This window comes from Halichoerus grypus, chromosome 15, assembly GCF_964656455.1.
Source record: "Halichoerus grypus chromosome 15, mHalGry1.hap1.1, whole genome shotgun sequence".
In the NCBI taxonomy this organism is placed as follows: Eukaryota; Metazoa; Chordata; class Mammalia; order Carnivora; family Phocidae; genus Halichoerus; species Halichoerus grypus.
Window position 1 is genome coordinate 16,204,514 of NC_135726.1, and position 24,945 is coordinate 16,229,458.

Genomic DNA, 24,945 nt, shown 5'->3' on the forward strand with positions numbered 1-24,945 from the left:
ATATCCATGCTACATAACTATAATTGTATGAAATTATTCATAAAGGCAAAAGTTAACTTTGAGAGTCTCAGGCACTCTACATGTTTTATGTAATTTATTCCTTATAACAACTTTATGAGATATATACTCTTGTCCTCATTTTATTAATGAGAAAACTTAAGACCCAGAGAGTCACTGGGCCTTATACACATACTGTACATGGAGGCGGGGGGGGGGGGGTGCTCCAGAATCTGACCCGCGACCAGTATGACTGCGGACTTTATGTGCATGGAAATCACATTTAAGAGAGGAGCAAGAGATGTTATTTTCTTGGATAAAGTTTTCAATAAAAAGTTAGGAAGTAAATCACGGCACACAGGTCTCAATGAAGTGCTATACTGTTCGTCTACTTCTCGACTGCACCACTTCTAAAACTTAGTAATGTTACATTTATACAGACAGGCTGCCATTCACTTTCATTTTATAAAAATGGATACTTTATAGTTGTGACAACATGAAAAAACCACCTGGAACTCAGCTCTGTCTTTGCCCTAAATGTCTTTTTCATGCCTAACTGCAGAGCATAGCCAAAAAGCCTTGCTAAATAAATCTTGTATGTCTGTGGAAATATTTCCTGGAGGCACGGCTACTACCACCATTTTGGAACTGGTCCTCACAGTTCTAAGAGCAGCGTGTTGAAAGATGAAGATGTCCTCATTCACATCCTCAAACTCCCTTCTTGTCTCGCACTGCCAAAGAGTAGGGTTTCTGTCTGCTCCCCAAAAGAAAGGTAAGATCTTTCTGTACCCCTTGGATAGACATTAAAAAGCCTACAAAGTCCAGGCTGGCTGGAGGCAAAGGTGAACCGTCATCATGGCAGAAAGCAGAGATGAGACGGAGGCCAAGGCCTCGGTATTTTAACAGGCAGAAATCCCTAAAATGCAACAACTGTCCTTCATAGATGGGTTCTGGGAACAGTCTGGGCACTCAGATACACCACTATAAAACATTCCCAATGCACTTTGGGGTTAGAGACGTTTGGCTTTCTGAAGACATGGCTGGAACCTGCCTCGTCTGCTGAAACATAATGTTCTTGCAGATAAGGACAATACGCAAAGGTACCTAAAAATAAACGTAGGGGAAACACAAATCTGTTCCAGGACCCAATAAGAGTGACTCAAAGACCATCACCATATAAAGTCAATTTACCAATAGTTTTTATAAGAAAAGCAGAGATGGCTGAAGGAAACCAGTATGGAGTAACATAGGCCCCTAAAAAACAAAGCGGTTTGGTAGCCTGGCCACGGCCTCCTGGAAACAAATGGTTCCAAAAATCCAGTTCCCCTCCCCATTTGTAAATGCTGGCCCTCCTCTACAAGTGACTTATTTTTCTTTCCCCGCCTTTTTTTTTTTTTTAACGATTTTTATTTATTTATTTATTTGAGAGAGCGAGCGAGTGAGAGAGCATGAACGTGGAGAGGGAGAAGCAGACTTGGCTGCTGAGCAGGGAGCCTGACGCGGGGCTTGATCCCAGGCCTCTGGGATCATGACCTGGGCCAAAGGCAGACGCTTAACTGGCTGAGCCACCCAGGAGCCGCATGACTTATTTTTCGAAGAGAAGCGCGTTTACTGGTGCGCATGGAGCTGTATACGGTTTTGTATAGCGCGGTCCAGGGCCGCCACCTCGCCACCCCCTTCACCCAGACTGGAAGGCAGGGCCCCCATGGCCGCTACACCTGGATGGTGCAGCACGCGGATACGGTGGTTGGCACAGGGGCACCAGGCTCGCTGAGCTGGCAGGCACTTGTACTCCTCATCTCCAGCTCATCCTCGTCCTCAAGGCTCAGGGGGAGCTAGCTAACTCAATTCCTTCAGGCAGGTCCTACACTCCAGGGAGAATGTCCGCTCACCACCCACGCACGGAGCCCAGAAGGACGGGCCACTCCTCCCTGCAGTCCACGGTGGGTAATGGTATAACGAAGCACCAGGAGCTATCAGAGGGGCTCCGTGGCCCTCATCCGGTGCTGCCAGAGAGCTGAAAGCCACTAGAAAGCAACCCTAGTTGATCTCTCCGACTCAGTAGGTTCGGCTCACAAAGGGCAGCACCAAGCCTGGGAATGCTGTGTGCAGAAGATATGCTGCTCTGGATCTCCCCTCCTTGGCGTCACCCCTCGGCTATCACAAGCACCTACAAAACTCATTCCGTGCCACGTACGGATTCTCTGCCATCTACAGTTTACTGAAGTAAACATCCAAGTCCTTCCCCAACTGCTTCAAATTTAGACAAATTACCAAATGACTGGCAGTCACTAAAGATTTGACAGTCTTCAAGACACTGAGAAAAACTAATTTTTTTTTTTTTTTTTTGCTTTTTAATTCGACACTGCCCTGATGAGACAGAAGGAAAGCATGAGAAAAACTATTTGTTCTGAAATCAGTCCTTCCCTTCCCACTTAGAGAGAAGTAGAATCAAGGGCAGAAAAGTTCTCTGTGGATAAGGAAGGGCTACCTACCTATTCTCAAATGGGACAAATACTCTCACTGGAACAGCCATGGAATGTGCTCCCCCCACCTCCCCACCCCGCGTGACACTCTGGCTTTGCCCCTAGTCAGCATCCCAACCAGTCCAACAGCGCTGCCATCTTCTCAAACCCAGCTCTGAGCTACAATACTTAGTCTTCTTTCTACCTAGTCTGATCATTGCCTTAAATTAAGGAAATAAAAAATGTGTCATATATAAATAAGATATCCCCTCTGCCCCCAATACTGATAAGAAATGAATTTAAAAAATCAATACTTTTTATTTTTGTGCAAAGGAATATTTTAGAAGAGTGCAGGCATATGGAGAATAACCTCGGCTGAAGAGAATCTGCCAGAGACAAAAGAAGATGGGCCGGTGGAAAGGCTGATGGATTTTAGCACTGCGGTCTTCTCCTGCCCACCCGACATTCTGACACAGCAGGCAGAGTCCCAACTCCATGTGAGCACAGGTTAGAAGCCGCTGCTTTAGTCCAGGCTGCTATTTTGTGCTGTCACTCACCTGTGCCATTGGCCAAGCCATTGTGGGCTGGGTTCTTGACGGGCTGGCGGTGCCGGGTGCTGGTACCGGGGCTTTGCTCACCGGCTGCTGTGGTTGTTCTGGCCGAGCCACCTGAATGTCTGTGCGTCCTGGAAATTCAAAGTATAAAGCAGACAGATATAAGTCAGTGTGAAAAAGAAAGAAGTATGTCCCATCTAAGTCACCGTATTCCCTCTCTCGCTATTTATTGGAAATAAGACTTTTAATAGCCCCTGTAGTCTTTGACTCAACAGAAGCTGGCTCCAAACAGAGACTCAGGTAAGCTTCCTCCTTGGTAATAGCCCAGAAGGCAACTTTGGGTAAACTTTTCCACTTGAAGTAAACAAATCCAGAGTGAATTGCCCCCACATCTGAAAAAACTGGCAAAATATCCCATGACCATCACATTATTTTTATTGGGCTCAAATGTAATAAATAAACAAGAATCACTGGACAGGCTACAGATGACATAATTCTCCCATTAGGTAAAAAGAGCCCAAATCATATCCAAATCTATTTTCTCTATAGCTAGAAACATACTTCCCTTGGGAAAAGAAGTCAAGGGGCACTAGACAACTCCAGCCAATGCATATGTTGACATGTTTTATCTAGAAAAGATGACTCAATGGTCCATCCAAATCAATGAGGAACAAAGCATAAAGGGATCTACATCGCAGAAGATGGTGGGATCTAGGAGCAGAGAATCTATCTGACAACTTCAGAGAACACGAGACAATAGGCAGTATGTGTTCTCACAGTCCTGTTGTCGCCTGACTTTGTTCACTCAGTGAAAATGTCTAAGCCTCCCTGCCCTTCAGTCCAGCTGTTTTGTCAAAGGAGATTATTCTACTGCATAGTCATTGTTTATTAGTCTTCAAGTGAGAATATTTAAAAGTGAGAGTATTTAAACATCATCCAGTAAAGAAAAGACCACCCCTGACTAAGCAAAGAAACAGAGGTCCACATACCCATACCCTCCATAACGCATACCCCCATGGATAGAGGACGCATACCAGGTACATGGGGCAGTGAGAATACAATCAACAATAAAAGGAATAACAATAACTATAGCAGTATATAATATGCACTGAGTCAGAACATTATGTAACAGATATCCATGGTGCACTGTGCATTTTTTATTTTATCTCATCTAGCATGGTAACCCTAGAAGGAGTTTACTATTGTTATACCTATTTTACAGATAAGAAAGAAGACAGAGAAAGAAAGCAACGGAGCAAGACTCAAATCCAGGCAGTCTAAGATCAAGAGCTCATGTTCTTTGGTTGGAGACTGGGGGAAGGTAGCCTGGACTTGAGCTGAATCCCTCCCAGGCTATTCTTTCACTGGTCACTTGGCCAATGGTGAGATGAAGAGCTCAAATGGAAAGGTCCCCTGCTGGGCTGGAAGGCTCCATATCCACCAGAACACCTCTGCTGGTGAGACTCTCTCATCCAGAGTGTTGGGACAAGCCCGCAACACAACAAACCTGGAGGTTCCCAGGGGAATAAGAAGTGCCCCCACCAACAAGTACCTTCTCCAACACAAGAAATGGACTTTTTCCAACAAGATGGCCATAAGCCAAAATAGTTATAGTCATTATCTCTGACTGTTGTGAATATGAATTCCCTTAGCTTTTCCTTTTGTGCTTTTCTAGAGTTTTCTAGTTTTCTCCATTGAACTTGTATACTTTTGAGTAAGGAAAAAACACAATTTTTTAAGGAGGGAAAAAGTTTTTTCTTAGATCAAAACTGTAGGAAGGAAGGAAGGAAGGAACCTAACAAACCGTGGAGTTCTTCATACCTAAAGACTGCATGGCAGTTAAAAATGGATAGAGAGGGCACAACTGAGCTATGGAAATAAAGATTTAATTTGGACTCTCTTTTTCCATCTTATTTTTCCCTGAGCTAATTTCATAAATCGAAAGCTGTCAACCACACCTCAGTCAAAAAAAAAAAAAATATTTCAAAGTCCCCACTTCATGGGAAGAAATGTTAGTACTGAGCATTTTACCACAACTCCTCATCGAAAGCAGAATGAGTACAGATTAGCTCCAAAGGAAAAGACGGTCTTCCGCCACGGGTGAGTGAGTGAGTGAGTGAGTGAGTGAGTGAGTGTGTGTGTGTGTGTGTGTGTGTGTGTTGAGGGCAGAGAGCTTGACAGAGATAAAATTGGTTAATAAAAGGTTTATTTCAGCCCAGAACACCCTTAAAAGGACAAATAAGCCTCTCAGATCTGGTACTCAGAGCCCACAGCAGAGGGCTGTATCACTCAAGAAGCAGCAGGCTGTGTGAGCAGCACAGGAAAGGCGACATCAGTCCTGTCACACGCACAGGCCCCGACGAGCCCGTGATCACTCCCAGTCCAGGGCTCCCTGTCCCTCTGCAGAGCAGCTGGGCATGACAACAGGGTGGGCCCCATTAACTCTCCTGGCTCCTCCCTCCCTTCCCCGAAAGGGCATGTGGTCAGAGTTGAGAGAGAATACTCTCAGAAATGTTTAACCACTAATGATAGCAGCTTGCCCTGAATGATGGGCTGCAGCAGGGCTGGGATTAGCCTGTAACCAGGGGCAGCCGGGACCACTTGGCATGAATTGCTGCCTCCCTGGCCACAGCCCACACTGCCACCTCCGCCCTCCCCCAACACACACACACACACAACCCCCATTCCCCAGATTCTTCCCTTGACCTCAATCTGGAGTTTCCCCCTTTTTTCACCTTGAATTACCTTTAACATACGACTCTCAGAAAGAAGAAAGGCCTCAACAGTTGAGGAAAATCTTCTCTTCAGCAGTTTCCTCTCTTGGAGGACTCACTCAGCCCTTACAAAATGGGATTGTGTCGTGATTAAAAGCTGGCCCAAATGCTGAAACCACACACCATAAGCCAAAATAGTATCAGGACAAAAGCGAGACGATGGGGTGGAGATGAGCTGGGCTCCACCACAGGCAGCCTGGCTTCAGCTCTGCCAGTGACTTCAACTTTGGCCTGATCTTGTCACCATTTTGAGGGTGGAGATGGCAGCAGGGGTGGGAGGGTGAGTGGGTTATGCAGCCCTGAGACAGTCAGAAGAAGATGGAACAGCAAAACTCCACAACTGGTTTCAAGTTATCTAGTTACCGAGATTCAGCTCTCTTTACAGCGTGCCCTTCTCAGAATGCTGGCATGTCCTTACCTAAGTTCCTCTCTCAGAACCTGAGGCCTCCCTAAGAAATCCAGTCAAGGCCAGGGCCCTGGAATTCTCTCTCCACACTCCCAGAAGCAGATCTGCTGCACTTGAAGTCCCCCAGATGGGGCTCTGGGCTGTCCCTTGGCATTCAAGCTCTGCCATTCACAGAGTTGGCCTCAGTCCTCAGCTGTACCCTGAGAGCCACAGGCTTGGTTGCTTTGAGACATCTTGCATCACCCTTCATGAAGGCCACTGAATAGCATTTGATTATCTTCTGAGCACTAAGCCCTGTTCTAACAACAAAACAGAAAGGGTCCTGGCGCTCCAGGTTGGTGAACACATGGAGATGTGGGTAGAGTGGCGTGCCTGCAGAGGGCATGGAAGCTCCCCACCTTTTCCCCATACCTCACCCTATGTATCTCTCTTCCATCTGGCTGTTGATTCATATCCTTTAGTAAACTGGTAAACATTTAAAAACAAAAACAGAAAGAGTCCCTGATCTCTTTCAAAAAGTTTACATCTTAGTGGAAATGCGGTGATTTGTAATTTTGCATCACCCTCTACAGTGCTGACATGTGAGAGCCACTGGGCCAGTGAGTGAGACTGGCTGACACCTTGGCACTGTCATTCCAGTGCAACTTTGATGACCATCGTCACATACGCAATAATTTATGTGGAGTAGTTACACAAAACTTTGTTTCTTTGGTTTAAAAAGAGGCCAGCCCTAGCACTGGTAACATAAGTGAAAACAAGATGAAAAGCAAAGGCTCACAAGCCAGAACACAAAATTTTTTGTCAAATTAAAAGTGAAATTCAAAATTTGGTGATGGTTCAGAATTTGAGATTAATAAGTCTATCATATCCTTCATGTGGAAATTGATTTTTAAAAGTAGTAGGTAGTTTCATCAAAATTCAAAATTCCTGCTCTTCCAAAGATACTGTCAAGAAAACAAAAAGACAATCCAGGGACTGGGAAAAAAATATTTGCAAAATACGTATCTGATGAAGGACTTAGATCCAGAATATATAAAGAACTCTCAAAACTCAGTAACAACAAACCAATATAAAAAATAATCAAAGGATTTTAACAAACATTTCACCAGAGACAATCCAGAAATGGCAAATAAGCACAGGAAAGGTGTTCAACATCATTAGTCATTAGGGAAATACGAATTAAGATCACAATGAGATACCATCACATGCCTAGTAGAATAGACAAAGTAAAAACAGACAAACAAAAGAACGGACAGTAGCAAGTGCTGAGGAAGATGGACACAAAGCAACTGAAAGTCTCAAACACTGCTGGAGGGAATGGGATGTGGTACAGCCACTTTAGAAAACAGTATGGAGGGGAAAAAAAAAAAAAAGAAAGGGTTTGGCAGTTTTTCGTAAAGTTAAATATGCACTTAGCATACAAACCAGCAATCCTACTCCTAGGTATTTACCCAAAAGAAAGGAAAACGTAAGTTTCCATAACCTGTAGGCAAATGTTTATAGTGACTTTATTCATAATTTCCAAAACTGTAAACAACCCAAAGTCCTTCAACTGGTGAATGAACGGACAAACTGTGGTACATCCATACAAGGGACTTGTATTCAGCAAATAAAAGCAAAGAAATTACTAATACATGAAACAACACAGATTCATCTCAAATGCCCTATGCTAACCAGAAGACAGACTCAAAAGGCTACAGTGTTTCATTCCATTTTTATAACATTTAGGAGGAAGCAAGGCAAACTGTATGGAAAGAAAACAGATTGGTGTTTGCCAGGGGCTGGAAGTAGAAGGAGAGGATGACTACAAAGAGGCACAAGGGAACTTTTCAGGAAGATAAAACTATGTATATCTTGGAAACGGTAGTGGTTACGAGACTGTATGCTTTTGTCAAAACCCACAGAACTGTACATGGAAAAGGGTGAATTTTCCTCTATATAAATTATACCTCAGTAAACCTAACAATAATTTCTAAAAATCAATTTGTGTATTTCAGCCACTGCAAAAAAAGTTCATCACATGAGAAAAAATAAAAGTGAGCAAAAGTTTTAAAAGACAGGTAACTTGAGAAACAAACTGAGGGTTCTAGAGGGGAGTGGGTGGGGGGATGGGTTAGCCTAGTGATAGGTTAAAGAGGGCATGTACTGAATGGAGCACTGGGTGTTATATGCAAACAATGAATCATGGAACACTACATCAAAAACAAATGATGTAATGTATGGTGATTAACATAACATAATAAAAAAAAACCTACAATAAAAAAATAAAAGACAGGTAACTTACTGTGTGAGGATATGCTCAAAAAAACACACAGAAAACAAGAATCTTGATAAGAATGTACTTTAGGCGATATTCAAGACTCTCCAAACACTCTGTATTAATAAACATGAGGATTCTTCAAAGCCCAGGAACACATTTCTCCCAAATGCTGAGAATTCCTGGTTGACTGGATACTGGGTGCCAAGCACAATTTTCTACCTTGGTAAAAGAGGCCTGCGATACAAAGGGGAGGTTCTCTGACCTCAGATCCAGGCCCATTAGTATTTGAGCTCAGCACATGAGAAGTTTCAGGGTAGAACAACTAACAGTGAGTTTTCCTCCATTTACAAAAACAAATCAATAACGACGCAGAAGGTAAAATCACCCAATAAACTTCAAACTCTTCTCACACTCTAATCCAGGGAATTGATATTTGCCTGAATGACTGGACCTAAGAGGGTGGCTGTCCAGTCCCTCCTCCAAGGCCTCTTAACTGGGCATTGTCTTTTAATAGCAGCATGGAAACAAACTGAGTGAGGCTGGGCCGGTTTCCAGTAAGACAGAACCAGCAAAAAAAAAAAAAAAAAAAAAAAAAAGGCACTTAAAATAGAAGCACTAAAAAAAAAAAAAGAAAACGGGAATTGGTGATGGGAAAAGAAATGGTTTCCACCATTCAGAGACGCATCAATAAGCAAACCTGCTCCCACCTACACCCTGTTCAATCCTTCCTCCCCATTCAAATGTGGATTCAGGGGAAATAAAAAATAATAATTAATAAATAAATAAATAAAGGGATAAAAAGGAGAGGTGAAAGGGAAAGGCACAATTAAGAGTTAAAATGAGACCATTCTAGTCATTCCAAGGGTAATTTACAGCTCCATTCCACACCCTACCTCTAGGCTGCCAGCCTCAGAAATGACAGGAAAGGTAAAAATAAAACTGCTGCCAAGTCCATTCTATGTTTCAGAAAGACAAATGATGTACTTTTTTTTTTTTTTAGATTTTATTTATTTATTTGACAGAGAGAGAGACACAGCGAGAGAGGGAACACAAGCAAGGGGAATGGGAGAGAAGCAGGCTTCCCGCTGAGCGGGGAGCCCGGTGTGGGACTCGATCCCAGGACCCTGGGATCATGACCCGAGCCGAAGGCAGATGCCTAACGACTGAGCCACCCAGGCGCCTGACAAATGATTTACTTTTGCACAACCTTGAGTACAGAGCAATCCTCTCAACAGTGGCAGCTTTGGAAGACTAAAAGATTCAACTTACAAGAGAACATACAATACATTTTGATGCATCTAACTTAATTCCATGTTGTAGGTCGAGAGTAATAGAAAAGAATACTCAAACACCCTCCCCAACTTGAAAGGGAGCTGAAGTTCCGGGGAAGTATTCACTCCTCATTCCACCCAGCTCGGTGCAGCAGTCAATGACTGACATGTTCCTTGGCCTGAGATGCTACAAGGGCATAGGATGCTCACGTGGAGAGCATTGGGGGCCACCAGCCTCCACTGACACGCAGGAGGAACCTGCACGGGTGGACCCTGAAAGGGATGCGGAGCCCCACCTTGTACGGGTAAGCCAGAAGGGCGTCTCCACCTTCCTCCTACTGAAATCATCTCTTGTTTGAGCGTCCCTTGTGCTACAGCCTCAGACCAGAAAGGACTACATGGGGTCCTGAGGTACTGGGGTCAACAGTTCATTCAGCTGTCATTTCTAAGTGTTCTGACCCAGCAAATCACAAAGGCAGAAATCCAGCAGGAGTGAAGGAAGCTCCAAAAAGAGTATGTTCCTTGGACAATCCTCAGAACATCCCTCTAAACTGTTCCTGAGGATAATTCAGAGCCTTTGAGGATCTACTCACCTGGGAGACTCTTCTCTGGACGCCCAATCCAAATCTTGGTCTGAATGTCCCTCATCTCCCAGGCTAGAGTAAATTCCCTTACATTCTCTCACAAAGCATTCTAATTTTCCCTTTATGGCACTTCTATTTGTAATTATGTATTTGTGTGTTTATTTGTTCAATATGTATTTCCAATAAGGTCCGTGAGGGCGGGCACCATGTCTCTTCTGTGTACCTTTGCATAAACCAGCACCCAGCATGTGCCTGGCCCCACAAGAAGGAATGTAAAAATATTTGCTGAATGAATAAAAGAAGCAGGCTGTCAAGTTCAAAAGCACTCTTGGGCCTGTAATCTCTAGTACTGCCCATGTTCTTTGCAGTCCAGTCACTCATCACCTCCTCATCTCCCGCCATCCCTTTAGAGAATGGAATCCATGCCAGGAGATGGAATCCGGAGTCTAGGAGGTGACTGAGAAGTACCAGAGCTACTGCCTTCCAGAAAGACCACCTCTAAGCATCATGTAAAAACATTCTCTAATATTGGGGTCTAGAAATAAAAATCATTTCACTAGACTCATTTCATGGCCACACGTAGATACTAAAATTGTGAGACAATCTCCAAATCCAACAAGTTCTATTTGGCATGGGTTTTAATTTGTTCTAGCTGTAATTTTCAAGCACTCTAACAGGTAAAGTGTAGGCAAGTGACTAAACATGAGAATTTAGAGAGACACCTTCTGTGGTGGGCAGAATTTCTAAAATGAAAACAAAATTTTTTTTTCAGTGCTTCTATTTTAAGTGCCTCCGAAAGATACCCCACCCTAATGCCTAAAACCAGTGAAATGTGACAAAATATCACACCCCTGATTATGTTATGTGGCATCAGTGAACTTAGGACAGGGCGCTCAAACAAGCAGGCCTGATCTGATTATATAACATAAAAACAGTATGCTTTCTCTAGCAGGTGTCAGAAGTGGAAAGCAAAAAAGAAAATCAGAGTGATTCAAAGCTCAAGGGAGTGGGGGGCACCTATATGAGAAGGAAGGGGGCACCAGACCTGAGAGAGGCCCCAGTTAACAGCCAGTAAGGAAACAAGGACCTCAGTCCTACACCCGCAAGCAACTGAAGTCTACCAACCACCGGAATGAGCTTTGAAGCAAAGTCTTCCTTAGACTTTCCAGATTAGAATGCAGCCTGGCGAACACCTTCATTTTGGTCTTGTGGGACCCTGAGTAGACAAGCCAGCCAGCCACACTGTGCCACTACAGAATTGTGAGCTAAAAAATGTTATCGTTTTAAGCCCTAAGTTTGTGGTGATTGATTACAAAGCAATAGAAAACTGATAAAAACCTCTCAATACAAATAAATGTCAATTTCCACAGAAGACAATACTGACTTCCAAACATGTGGCTAGGTACTAGCCTTGGCCCAAATTCTTACTGATCACCCTATTTCACTCTGATTTCAGAAGGCCTTATGCGGGTGTGGTATGTCTCTATGCAATCAGGGCTCATCTCAGGGCGAGAGCATTTCTGTGATGCGATGTCCTTTATGAGACACACTTCTAAGATTCAACAATCACTTGGGAATTTCAACTATATAGAAGTGAGGTATTACTGTTCTTAATGGGTAAGTAACATCTCTTCTGGTAGAGTTCAGCTATAGGGACTTTACACATTCTTTTTCCAAAAAAGACATATTTATGTGTCAACTTGTGTCTGATTCCAATGTCAACCTTAAAAGTTACAAGGATTTGAAAAGAATAGTCCACGCAAAGGGTTCTATATAGAAATACAAGTCATGAAGAAAAAAGAGATGAAACAGGAGAGACTGAGCAGGCAGTGGGAACCCACCACGCTCTTGGCGGTTAGGCTAAGCCTTGGAAAGCACAAGGCAGTCCTGATAAAAAGTCTCCCCTACACCCTGGGCCCCTGAAATCATCACTTCTCAGGAGAAGTGGTGCCAAGGAATGTAAACTAGTAGCAAGACCCACCCCAAAGTTTTGGCAAATAAGGGAAAGAACATAAGACTCTTTCAACTCAACAAATATTTATTGAGCTGCTGCTACGTGCAGCAAGGCACTATTCTAGGCTCTGCTAAGGACAGAAAGATGAATAATGCACAGATGCCTTTAACATGGTATTTGGCTGAGAGTTTGGCGCCGCTCCCCCTGCACCTTCTCCCCCTCCAAAAAGTAGATGGAAGAAGTTGTTACTCCTTGGTAGTCTGCAGTTCATTCTTTTCTAAGCCGAAAGCAAAACTGAATGATGTGATTTAAAATAAATCTTTCTTAAACCTTTTTTAAAGGTAAAATTAAAAAAAGAAAAAAAGAAAACAACAACAACAAACAAACAAACAAACAAACCTGGTCTTACTCTCTCCTTCTCCTTCGCAAAATAACAATTATTTGCACTACATCCTACCCTGGGTTTTCACTAACCTCATTTTAAAAAAATTTTTGTCATTTTGTCGTTAAAACATTGTACTTTCAAAGGCTATTTGTCTATACAAAGTAGACCCAACACATTAGGTGTGCTAAAAAGTAAAGCCAAACAAAATCTTCAGACAGGGAGAAGTGAATAAGTTCCCATTCTTTTCACACCACTGGATGCAGAATTTCACACTCCATTATCAAATAATCAGCGAGCCAAAGATGACTTCAACTCATCAAGACCAAGAAAAAGCATAGCAAACACAGGCTTAAAGTGCAAAGTCAGCCTAGAGATAGGAAACAAAGAAGGCAGGACAGACAGAAACCGAAAAGGCAAGAGGATGATGAAAACAACTCCAAGGATATCAAGACTCAAAGAAACATAAATGGCCTGTGGCAGTTTCAAGATAGACGCTATCATACTGGTACTTTAAATATTCAGTTCAATGGTATTGCAAGCAATGCTACCTAAAATACAAACAGCAAAAAGATTGAAACTAAATGGGTGGGGGGAAAATATGCCAAGCAAATACAAAACAAAAGGAAGCTGAGACAGCTATGGTAATGTTAAACCAAATAGATTTTTTAAAAATAATTTTTACAAATCAGGTGTAATTTAGAGTTAAATTCACCCTTTTTAAGGGTACAGTCTAATGAGTTGTAACAAATGTGCACAATCGTGTTACCACCACCACAATCAAGACACAGAGCATTTCTATCACCCTCAAACATTTCTGGTGCCCTTTTACAGTTAATCCCACCACCCACCCCCGTCAATTCCTAGAAACTGCTGATTGGATTTCTATCCCTATAATTTTGCCTTTTCCAGAATGCTATATAAATGGATTCATACACAATGTAGCCTTTTGTACAAGTCTAGCTTCCTGCATTTAGCATAATGCTTTTGAGTATCATCTATGTTGTTGTAGGTTGTTCTTTTTCATCATTCAGACCAAATAAATTTTCAGAGAAAAAGCACTAAAAAAAAAAGAGAATAGTGAGATAAAGATAAAAAGTTTAATTCGCACATAAGTCATATTTCAAATTTATAGCGTGGACCCAATAAAATAATCTTGAAACGCATAAAGCAGAAGTTCACAGACACGATCTGGCCCCACCAATTGCCGCCCTCATCTCCTATTTTCCCACCACTCCCTCCACACCAACCAGACTGGCCTCCCTTCCCTTCCTCCAACTCCAAAGGCCTTGGCAGAAGCCATTCCTCTGCCCAAATATGTTCTTCCCAGATATCCTCACGGACAGCCCTCATCTTCAAATCTTTGCTGAAAGGTCATCTTCTTAACAATGCCTCTTTTGACTGCCTATTTATTTCTGCATCTTAATGTTAGATAATATAGTCATATGTATGTATGTATTTATATATATGCATACATGTATGTATGTATTTTTATATATGCATACATATATGTATGTGTTTATATATACGCATACATATATGTATGTATGCATATATATATTTGCATGGGTCAGATTTATTTTTTAAATAATAAAGATCAATAACACCAGAAAAAAGAGGAACACTGGGATTCTGCAAGGCAAAGGATGTACGTTTCCAGAAAGAACTAGTCCACAAGGTTAAACTTGCACATAGGTCAGGTGGGCCTTTGTGGCTATAATTTTGGCAGGATGATAGAACCGGATGCCAAAATGAAATGAACTAATACATGAAAGGAAATAAGAAAGGGAGACCCAAAGAATACTGGAGCCAATATCCTCACTATATTTTTAGTAAGTTAAAGGTACATATTAACCTCAGAACACTGCGACACATGCAGCATCACGCTATATAAATTCTGTATTTCAGTTCTGTAACTTTTCATCTAAATGCAAAACTTAAATATAGAATTGTTTCAGTGTTTGAAAGGAGTCTTTCTATCAAGGCTACTGAGGATGCCATTGTAAAGACAGTCACTAAACTAAACCCCAAATCTCCACTGCCACAGACCTTGGTGCTCTCAAAAGGAGTCATCCAGCGCCAACAGAATCCCAAAGGAAAAGTCTAACCTCATCACGCCACACTACGCCACAAACTGGCTTCAGCAACCTCCTTCCCCACCATCCCCATCTGTCTGAAGCATCTGCCATCAGTTCTGTTCCGCTCTTTAATCACCACAGACCCAAGCTGCCTAAGCAACGATGACTAAAAAGTCATTTCTCCAAGACCCATACTCTTTTTATTTGCTTCTCTGTAAATCCTTTCCCTTTCAACCACAATTTTCTAGAACTGAGAAATCCCAGAATCCAGATACAGACCTAATTAAAGTAGAAATATCACTGCTGTGCCCTCATTGTGCTGACCCTTATAATGGCCCCATTGTTCAATGTCAGAAAAACATTTTGTTTGGCTCTGTGTAAGTCTTAAAGTTTGGTTTTCACTCCTCCCCCTGTGGATACACTTTCAGAGTGTGACTGCCCCAGGGCCACAAGGGTCACTAACACCAATCCCAACCATTATGGGGGATGCCATTTTAAAGAGACAGCTTCATAAGCTCCTCCCCTCCTGCATTTCTTTTTTCCATGAATAACATCACAAAGCGCTGAGTCCTCTCTATTCCTGCTCATCCTTTACTCTGTCTCATTAGTCAGTCACCCAATCCTGCTCAATGATTACACCTCCTAGGTATTTCTAGGTATTTCTCTTGACTTCTCTCCATTCTGCCACTGCCCAAGGCCAGTCATCAACTCCTATCTCACCAGTTCCTACAATGGTCCTCCTCTTAGTCCCTGGTTCTAATCTCAACCTCCACTGTGGCGGACATTCCCACCCTCTTCTATTCCACATGTCTCCCCCATTCTGTCCACTCGCTCAGGGGATGGAAGATTCTCAGATTCCCTTGCAGCTAAATTCTGGAAGTGATGCAGATTATACCAAGGGAAAGCTCTTGCAGGAGATTTGGAAAGCAGAAAGAAAGCAGAGACCATTCCTCTCGAGGCGCTGATGAGTGGAGGGGCTCTGGCAGACTCCATTCTTCACTGCGTGGACACCAGCCTCACATGGAAGGCAGCCGGAAGAGCAAGTGCAGTTTCCTGACATCTGGATCGCAGATGCAAGGCTATGACCTTGAAACTAAGGATGGGGAAGGTCACACTTCTGTTCCTCCAGCCCATACAAAGACTTCTGTAAACACCTAATTCCCCATATTAAATCCTTTCTGCTCAAAATACCTAGAGTGGTTTCTGCTTCCTGCAATGAACCCTAACTGATACAGCTTCAAATTTATCCATTCGATACATTCCTGGATAATTTATCACAAAAATAGCACATCATGTCCTTGCTCAAAATTCAGTGGTTCCCTAGCTCCAAAGAATAAAATCTAAAGTCCTCAGTAAAGCATAAAGGCCCATTATGAACTGGTCTTGCCTTCTTACCATCTCCTATAGCAGGGATCAGCAAACTCTATAAAGGCCAAAGAGCAAATATTTTAGGCTTTGCAGACCATCTGATCTCCATCACAACTACTTAACTCTGCCATTGCAGCATAAAAGAGGCCACAGACAATATGTAAATGAATGAGCATAGCTGTATTCAAATAAAATATTATTTACAAAAACAGGTGGTCAAGAGAATTAAGACAAGCCACAGACTAAGAGAAAATATTTGCAGAAGACATATCTGATGAAGGATTGTTACCCAAACATACGAAGAACTCTTACAACTCAACATCAGAAAAGAAACCACCCAAGTAAAAAATAGGCCAAAGACCTGAACAGACACCTCACCAAAGGAGATACACAGGTGACAAATAAACCTATGAAAAGATGCTCCACAAAAGAGGAAGCCTCTTGCACTGTTGGTGGGAATGCAAACTGGTGCAGCCACTCTGGAAAATAGTATGGAGGTTCCTCAAAAAGTTAAAAATAGAACTACCTTATGACCCAGCAATTACACTACTAGGTATTTACCCAAAGGATACAAAAATACAGATTTGAAGGGACACATGCACCCCAATGTTCCCAATATTTATAGCAGCATTCTCAACAATAGCCAAACTATAGAAAGAGCCCAAATGTCCACTGACTGATTAATAAATACAGAAGATGGGTGTGTGTATGTGTGTATAAAAAATGGAGTATCGGCCATCAAAAAAGAATGAAATCTTGCCATTTGCAATGACGTGGATGGAGCTAGAGTGTATTATGCTAAGTGAAATAAGTCAAAGACAAATACCGTATGATTTGACTCATATGTGGAATTTAAGAAATAAAACAGATGAACACAGTGGAAGGGGAAAAAAAGAGAGAGAGGGAAGCAAACCATAATGATAGAGAACAAACTGAGGGCTGATGGAAGGAGATGGTCGGGGCGGGTGGGGGATAGGTTAAATGGGTGACAGGTATTAAGGAGGGCATTTATTGTGATCAGCTCTGGGTGTTGTTTGTAAGTGATGAATCACTAAATTCTGTACCTGAAACCAATTTTACCATATATGTTAACTAACTAGAATTTAAATAAAAACTTGAAAAGAAAAAAAAAAGATGCTGCACATCGTATGTCATCAGGAAAATGTAAATTAAAACAGCAATGAGATACTACTACAAAGCTTTAAGAATGGCAAAAATCTAGAACACTGATAACACCAAATGCTGATGTGGATACGGATCAACAGGAACTCTCATTCTTTGCTGGTGGGAATGCAAAATGGTGCAGCCACTTTGGAAGACAGCCTGGCAGTTTCTTACAAAACAAAACATACTCTTACCATATGCTCCAGCAATCACTCTCCTTGGTATTTACCTGAAGGAGTTGAAAACATGTCCGCAAAAAAAACCTGCACAGGGATGTTTACAGCAGCTTTATTTATGGTTGTCAAAACCTGGAAGGAATCAAGCCTGTGCTTCAGTAGGTGAATGGATGAATAAACTGTGGTACATCCAATGGAATTATTATTTAGCGCTAAAAAGAAATGAGCTCTCAAGCCATAAAGAGACATGAAGGAAGCCTAAATGTGTATTACTAAGTAAATGAAGCCAATCTGAGCTACGAACTTTGGTTTCAATTATATGACATTGTAGAAAAGGCAGTTTTTTGGAGACTATAAAAGAATCAGTGGTTGCAGGAGTTAAGGGGGAGAGAAAGATGAATGGGTAGGGCACAGAGGATTTTTAGGGCGGTGAAATTAATCTATATATAATCTAATAATAATCTAATCTATATTAATCTTATCCACCACTATAATGGTGGATAAGCATCATTATAAACTTGTCAAAACCCACAGAACATACAACACTGAGAGTGAACTGTAATGCAAACTACGGACTTCGGGGGACAATGGTGTATCAGTTGTTTAACAAATGTGCTATGCTAGCGCGTGATGTTGATAGCAGGGGAGACTGTGTATACGTGGGGGCAGGTTTGTGGGAAATCTCTGTACCTTCTGCTCAATTTTGCAGGGAACCTAACCCTGCTCTTTAAAAAAAAAAAACCCAAAACCAAAATAAACAAACAGGTGGCATCCTGGAGCTGGCCTGTGAACCACAGTTTGCCATAGCCATCACCCAAATATCTTTCATAGGGACATTAGCAAGTGACTAGTATTTCCTCAAATATGCTAGGTTCTCTTTATTCTGCCTTGCCTTTGCCCATGCTGTACCCTCTTCCTGGAGTGACTTCCCTTACCCTGATGCCACTGGTCTGCAAACTCCTTTCAAAGTCCAGCTCAAACGTGGGAGGTCTTCCCCAAACCCCCCAGGTGGATTCAGGAACACTTCCCACTACCTTCCTCTTGCATGTGAACTCACCACCGCTACACGGTCCATCGCGCTACACTGTCACTGTTGTATCGGTCTCCTACTAGATGCCACAGTCCTTGACGATGGGGACCATGGCTTTCCATCTTTTTGTCACCATGACCTACCTCAGAGCCTGGCATTCTTGTCTGTGGAATGAATATTGCCTTCAATTGCAGACACCTGCCTTACCTTCTCCTAGTTCCTGAAAACTTCCCAACCAGCTTTCTGGCATATACCACACCTCTCTAGGCTCACAGACAAGAAATGCCCAATAAATACCTACAAAATACACAGAGCTGAAGAGATAAGTGTATAATAATGTACAGTGCAGGATTTAATTAGTGCAAAATTAATAAATTAATTATAAATGAATGTGTAATTAATCTCCATGATTACTTTTCGATGCCTTGCTCTGACAACACAGTGAGGCTCCTGTCCACGGTCTCAATCCTCCCCCAAATAAACCAACTACTCAGGAAAGAGTCCATTGCAAGAAGGGACTGAGTCTTAGTTATTCCTAAAGGAATAAATGAATTACACTTCTTTCTCTTCTTCCTCCGTTCTCTTCCTCAGCAATCCTGAGGCTCTGCCCAGATTTGAAGGAGAAGCTGTTGGGTGGGAGGCTTGAATGAAAACCGTAAAGGTGTTCAATTGCGTTTCACGCTGACAGGGTGACATCTCTAAATAACTACAGTTTCCAATCAAGTAGCCTTTAGTCATCTCAACTGCAGGAGAGGCCAACAATGACTGAGAAAATGGCCCAGTGCCCAAAGGCTCAACTCCCGTCCTGTCCGCCCCTGTCCCCATTAGCTTTGCTTCCCAAACCCCTTGGCCCTCCCAGGACTCCCAGCAGTGTTCCCAGCAGACTCACGCCCCGTGGAGTTTATTTTTCTTTCCTTTCTGGGCTAGGCTGTCTGCAGACACAGCTGATGAGCTATTTAGAGCTCACCAGAGACCTTGGGGCTTTGTAAGTCCCCCAGACTTTACTCTTTTAAATCTTCAGAGGTCATTAATGCCAAGGCAAGAGAGTCAATAAATTTCATATGCTTTTATCAAAGCAGGACAAAAAGGAAAGAAGAAAGGAGGGTGGATGAAAACTCTATCATAAGAGGTTTTGAAACTTTTACATGTAAAGGAATCACAGGGGAGAGGCGCCTGGGTGGCTCAGTCGTTAAGCGTCTGCCTTCGGCTCAGGTCATGGTCCCAGGGTCCTGGGATCGAGCCCCGCATCGGGCTCCCTGCTCAGCGGGAAGCCTGCTTCTCCCTGTCCCACTCCCCCTGCTTGTGTTCCCTCTCTCGCTGTGTCTCTGTCAAATAAATAAATAAAAATATTAAAAAAAAAAAACACAGAATCACAGGGGAGCGTGTTAAAACACGGGGTCTGCCCGACACTGGCCAGTACTCTCAGCTGACGATGGACGTGGGCAAATTCCAGGCCTCCATCCCCTCACACCAAACACAAAGAGGCACATACATCCCCGCACGTTCACATCTACACCTTCCACAAAACAAACACATACACACACAACAAAGGAAAATTAATTGCTTAAGCTCCTTACAGTTTCTTCAACAGGACCACTTTCAGTCTTCAGGCCCATTAATGAAAAAATTCAATGCCTTCTTCCCTTTTTGTTTCCCCAGTTCCCTATAGAACTGTGGAAAATCTACGGGGATTCTCGACTGAGGAGCTAGTTGGTCAAGTCAGAAGGCATCTCAGGCTGTGCTTGGAGGAGCAGCATGGCTCGCAGACAGCCCTGAGGGTTTCAGCTGTGAGCTGGTTTCCCCTTCTCACCCCGATTTCACAGAACGGCTGGGAGGGGGAAAAAAAAAACTCACAGGTGTCGGGGCATCGGTGAAGTACGGAGGGACTCAGACACCCTGACTTCCTACTCTCCAGGCTCGAATTTCACACCCATTTCTAACCGAACAGTACCTCTGAAGACCGCTAGCAGTACCCGCGCGGATCCCCTCTGCCGGGTCCTTTCCCTCCACGGACGCCCCACTGGGGGTTTCTCTCATTCACCGCTCACTCCCTCCACTAGTCAGTTCCTGAGATACTGTACTGAACCCTCGCACAAGGGACAACGGTCTCTCTGCAAACTCCCACTCCACTCTCTCCTCGGTCCTTCCCTCTGCACCCACAGATCTCTTCTCTCTCTGAACTGCCCGGAACGCTCATAGTTTTATTTGCCTCTTTCTTTTTTTTTTTTTTTAAGATTTTATTTATTTGACACAGAGAGAGCGACAGCAAGAGAGGGAACACGAGCAGGGGGAGTGGGAGAGGGAGAAGCAGGCTTCCCGCGTAACAGGGAGCCCGATGCGGGGCTCAATCCCAGGACCCTGGGATCATGACCTGAGCCGAAGGCAGACGCTTAATGACTGGGCCACCCAGGCGCCCCTATTCGCCTGTTTCATACAGATCTCACGTATCATGAAGGCTGTGAACTGGCTGTGGAAAGGGGAGGCCATGCTCCCCGCAAGCCGTGTGCAGTGTGCACACGGGACCAGGCACATATCAGATCTGCAAAACCCGAACTGACTGAGGCACCGTTCCCCAAGCCAGCCTTCAGTCCAGCCACATAAACTAAACACTGGGGGGTTATTAAAGGGTGTGGTAGGTACTCCCTGTGCCAATGAGCAAGCACTCTCCCGGGGGCTCCGCGACACACCAGGCACTCCCCACCACTGCGCTGGAAGAAGGAACACTGGCTGAGGACGCCGGGCAGGATGACACGCTGACAGAATCCAGGGGGGCCCACGTAATCGCGCCCACTCCAGTCAAATGCCAAACAGGGTCAGGCCAGGCCTCTCAGGCCACCAAGACTAGTGCTGTTCGGACAAATTATCTGGCAGTGATCGGCTTTCATCGGGAACCCATTCCCCCAACTCCCAAACTAAATTCTCAAGCCTGAGGTTTCGAAGTGACAGGAGCACGACCCATGAGGCCGATGTGGAGCACTGACTTCGAATCACTGGCTACCGCTACATAGATCGATCAATGGGGAAGAAGGGAAATAAGTGGTTGTTATCAAGCCTGGAGAAATCCTAAGTTCTGACATCTGTCTGCCTCAATAGCAAATGACAGTCTCTCCAACCTAATACCATCGCTGTTCGGTATTCTCAGGATGATAGAGGACACTTCTTCCTTCTTTATTGTGAAATATATCATGCAAACCAAAGACTATATTAAAGATATATTCGGTTCAAAGAAGATGAGTAAGATGAACACTCGAGGACCCACCCCCCACATTCACAGTGCTGGGAAATTTCTGTGTGCTTTTTCCTTGTTTTACCTACCTTCAGCCCCGCAATGATAACCACTCTATTGAACTCAGGGTTACTTATTCCCTTCCATTTTTTATGGTTTTACTACTTATGGAGGAATCCATAAAAAATATATATGGTTTATTTTGACATTTTTCAACTTTATATAAGTTACATCATACTGTGTTCCCCCACCCACCCCCTGTGGCCTGCTTCTCTTGTTCAACATTATGTTTCTGAGATTCCACCGTATCAATGCAACTATCATTCACCCATTTTTACTATGGGATGGTATTTCATTGTAAGACAATACAAGAATTTATATTTTCTTTACTCAACCAGACCCACTGACTGCATACTAATACGGTGTGTCTATAAATCAATTTATGCCACATGATAAAATAACTAGGGATGTTTCACACAATTATTCTTAAAGAGTGGGCACGATCCCACTGAAAGACAGAGCTTGGTGGTCTTATTCTGCAAGCAAATGGTCCCTTTACTGGACGACCTTGGGTAGGTGAACCCCTAAATAAAACCCTTACATGGTTCCAGTTTGATAGCTTAATAAAGCAGGGGAAAGGAGAGTAAAAGACTGTTTGACATGGCAATCTTCACCTTCATGGACATGTCAGAGCATCTTTGATCATGGTGAATAGCACCCAAGTCCAAGAAAAACCTACCCCTCACATAGCAAAGGCTAAATATTTAGTCTAGGAGAAAGCAGGCAGAAGCCCATCCTCTACCCCAGGAAACCTAGGACAGCAGAGGATTGTCCTTGAATCCTGAAGGCTTGATTCATCACCCTGCTAATTACAGACCTTGATGCAAAAACATCAGCCAGGCCACACTTCCCAGGTTTGCAGGTGAGGAAGGGGGTACCACGGAGAGTCTCCAGAGCAAAGGCACCCCCTGCCACTATCCCTGAGCACTCCCAGGGTGCAAGGCTGACATAGCTCATCTCAGTTAATCCCAACAATGTCCTTGTGAGGCAGGTGATATCCCCATTTTGTATCTGAAAAACACTGAGGTGCCGAGAGGTTTAGTAACTTGTGCAGTATCACAGAGCAAGTAAATGACAGGCCAGGGTTCAATCTACTTTTTCTGCTTGTAAAGCCCCGTACCCTGATCCAGTCAACTACCCTGCTACCACCTGATCTTCAGTGCAGCAGCAATGGGGAAAGGGAGTTCTTAGGGACAAAGAAGACACTGCCTTCAGGTGATCCTTTCAAAAGTGTTTGCTACGGAATGTCAGCAGGCTCCATGCGAACAAAGAATAAATACTTAGATGGCAGAGGGCTGTGAAAACTCAGCGGCCATGCGTGGAAAATGCTACAGGAGCTAAGCAGACCAGGGAGGACTCCTACACTGCTCAAACTACTTGGAGGGCACTCTGCCCACCGATAGTTGACTAGCATCGAATGTCTACCATGGGTTATGGGCAAAGATGCATCCAATTTTCTGTTGAAGTCTGGTTGCTGCTTTACAAGACAACAATCCTCAATACAAACAACAACAAAGAAGGGCTCCTGGGACACGTGAGTTTCAAGATCTATTCACTAGAGAACTTCAGAGAGCAATAAGTAGGTCAAGAACCTAATTCCAAAGGTATTAAGAACTGGACTCTGCCTTCCAACCCCCAAATAAGTGACATCAGTTGCATATGACACAAACTTTCCAAGTCAGCTCGAAGACCAAGATGGCAGCTGCTAGTGCCAAAGCTAAGAAGGCATCATTCCCAGAGAGTGAAATGCTGAGGTGTTCTTCTCCGCCAGCTACTCACCACCAAAGAGATTCTGTTTCTCTAGCTCTGGGTGCCCCTCATGCCTCTGTTGACACAAAATTTGCCAATTATTCATTGGTCCTTACCCTGTGAGACTCGACTATTTATCCCAAGTTATAACTCATCTAGCAAGTCAAGGAAAAGAGTGAATGGTCTTCAGGGTGTGAGGCAACCCTCTGCAGAGGCTTGGAGAAAAGAGAACAGGGAAATGGCACCTTGCTTCTACTGACGCTACACACAAAAGATCCAAACATGCGATCCTCTCTTGCTCCTGACACCTGCCTGGCAAACCCTCAAAACCACCAAATCCAGAGAGGCTGACGGCTGTCGTTACAGGGATCATTCAAGATGCTGTGGGTATTGGCTGAAATCATACTGTGTTTCTCAGAGCATTATTCCCACTCCCTGGGATATGTTCAGGAAGATTTTTACTAGTTTTTTCACTTACTCTCCGCAGATAGTAACGATTTACAAACTATACTCATAAGATTCTTTTCCCTAAAATTTCCTTAAAATGTCTGGAGATTTTGTACACAGTGATAAATAATAAAATAAAAAAGTAAATAATTTTTAGAAGTCCCCAACTCCCTCCTCCCCATCTCTCTAATATACCTGGGAATTCAGGTGGCTTGGAAATGAATTTGCACTGTTAACCCAGATGTAAGATGGGTATATCAATAAATAAAATTAAGTCATTCCTGATAGGTATAATAAGTATAATATAACTCAGACTCCAAGTGCAGGAGGTCTTAATCAGTACTCCAAAGGGAATCATGGATCACCTCCAGAAACAGAAATGCACAGACAGAAAATCTCACATACAAAGAACCATTGCTCTAAGCATTTCTGTGTATCCTAAAAGGATAACTCTGGTTGCTGCCCCCATAACATAAAACACCAGTTAAGTTCTGTTCAACAATCCCTCTTATCCAAATAACCAGCTTAGCCAGTCCCAATCTCTGACAAGGAACCCCTGACCCTTCTGAATATCCCAAATTCTATACTCCCCTCTGGACCTCCTTAACATAGTGAGTCAGTTGGAAATTTCCAACAGTTTCTAACATAAATTGTTCCTCGCCACCTCCCAACATGTTTTCAATAGCTCTGAGCACCCTCCTAGCTCCTGCTCATCCACAAGGCGGGGGGATTGTCTTACCGAGATCTCCCACCAAAGCAGTTTGTGCTGGGGGGCTGGTGTCGGTTCTCTGGAGCAACAGCTGTCCCGCTGGATTCTCTTGAAGGTGGCTGAGATCCTAAATAGGGAACCCATCACAAGAAAAGACAGAAACATTGAGAAGCTCAACCCTTGTTTGAGATGTGGCTCAGGAACGAAGTTCAGTCCGTGCATTCAAGTGACCCACCACAGAGGACCCTGGCAGTCTAGCAAGCTGCGGCCTCCAGCAGGAACAGAGAATAG

At 43.5% G+C, this 24,945-nt stretch overlaps 1 protein-coding gene across 1 annotated transcript in view; it reads right to left on the reverse strand.

Moving 5' to 3' along the window:
- WWP2 (WW domain containing E3 ubiquitin protein ligase 2) overlaps positions 1-24,945 on the reverse strand; it is a 140,865-nt gene that overhangs the window by 53,999 nt on the left and 61,921 nt on the right. Inside the window, exons 6-7 of the mRNA XM_036070803.2 lie at positions 24,685-24,781; positions 3,020-3,147 (exon numbers count right to left, since the gene is read on the reverse strand). Of these exons, the coding sequence (XP_035926696.2) occupies positions 3,020-3,147; positions 24,685-24,781 (225 nt within the window). The remainder of the gene's footprint in view (positions 1-3,019; positions 3,148-24,684; positions 24,782-24,945) is intronic.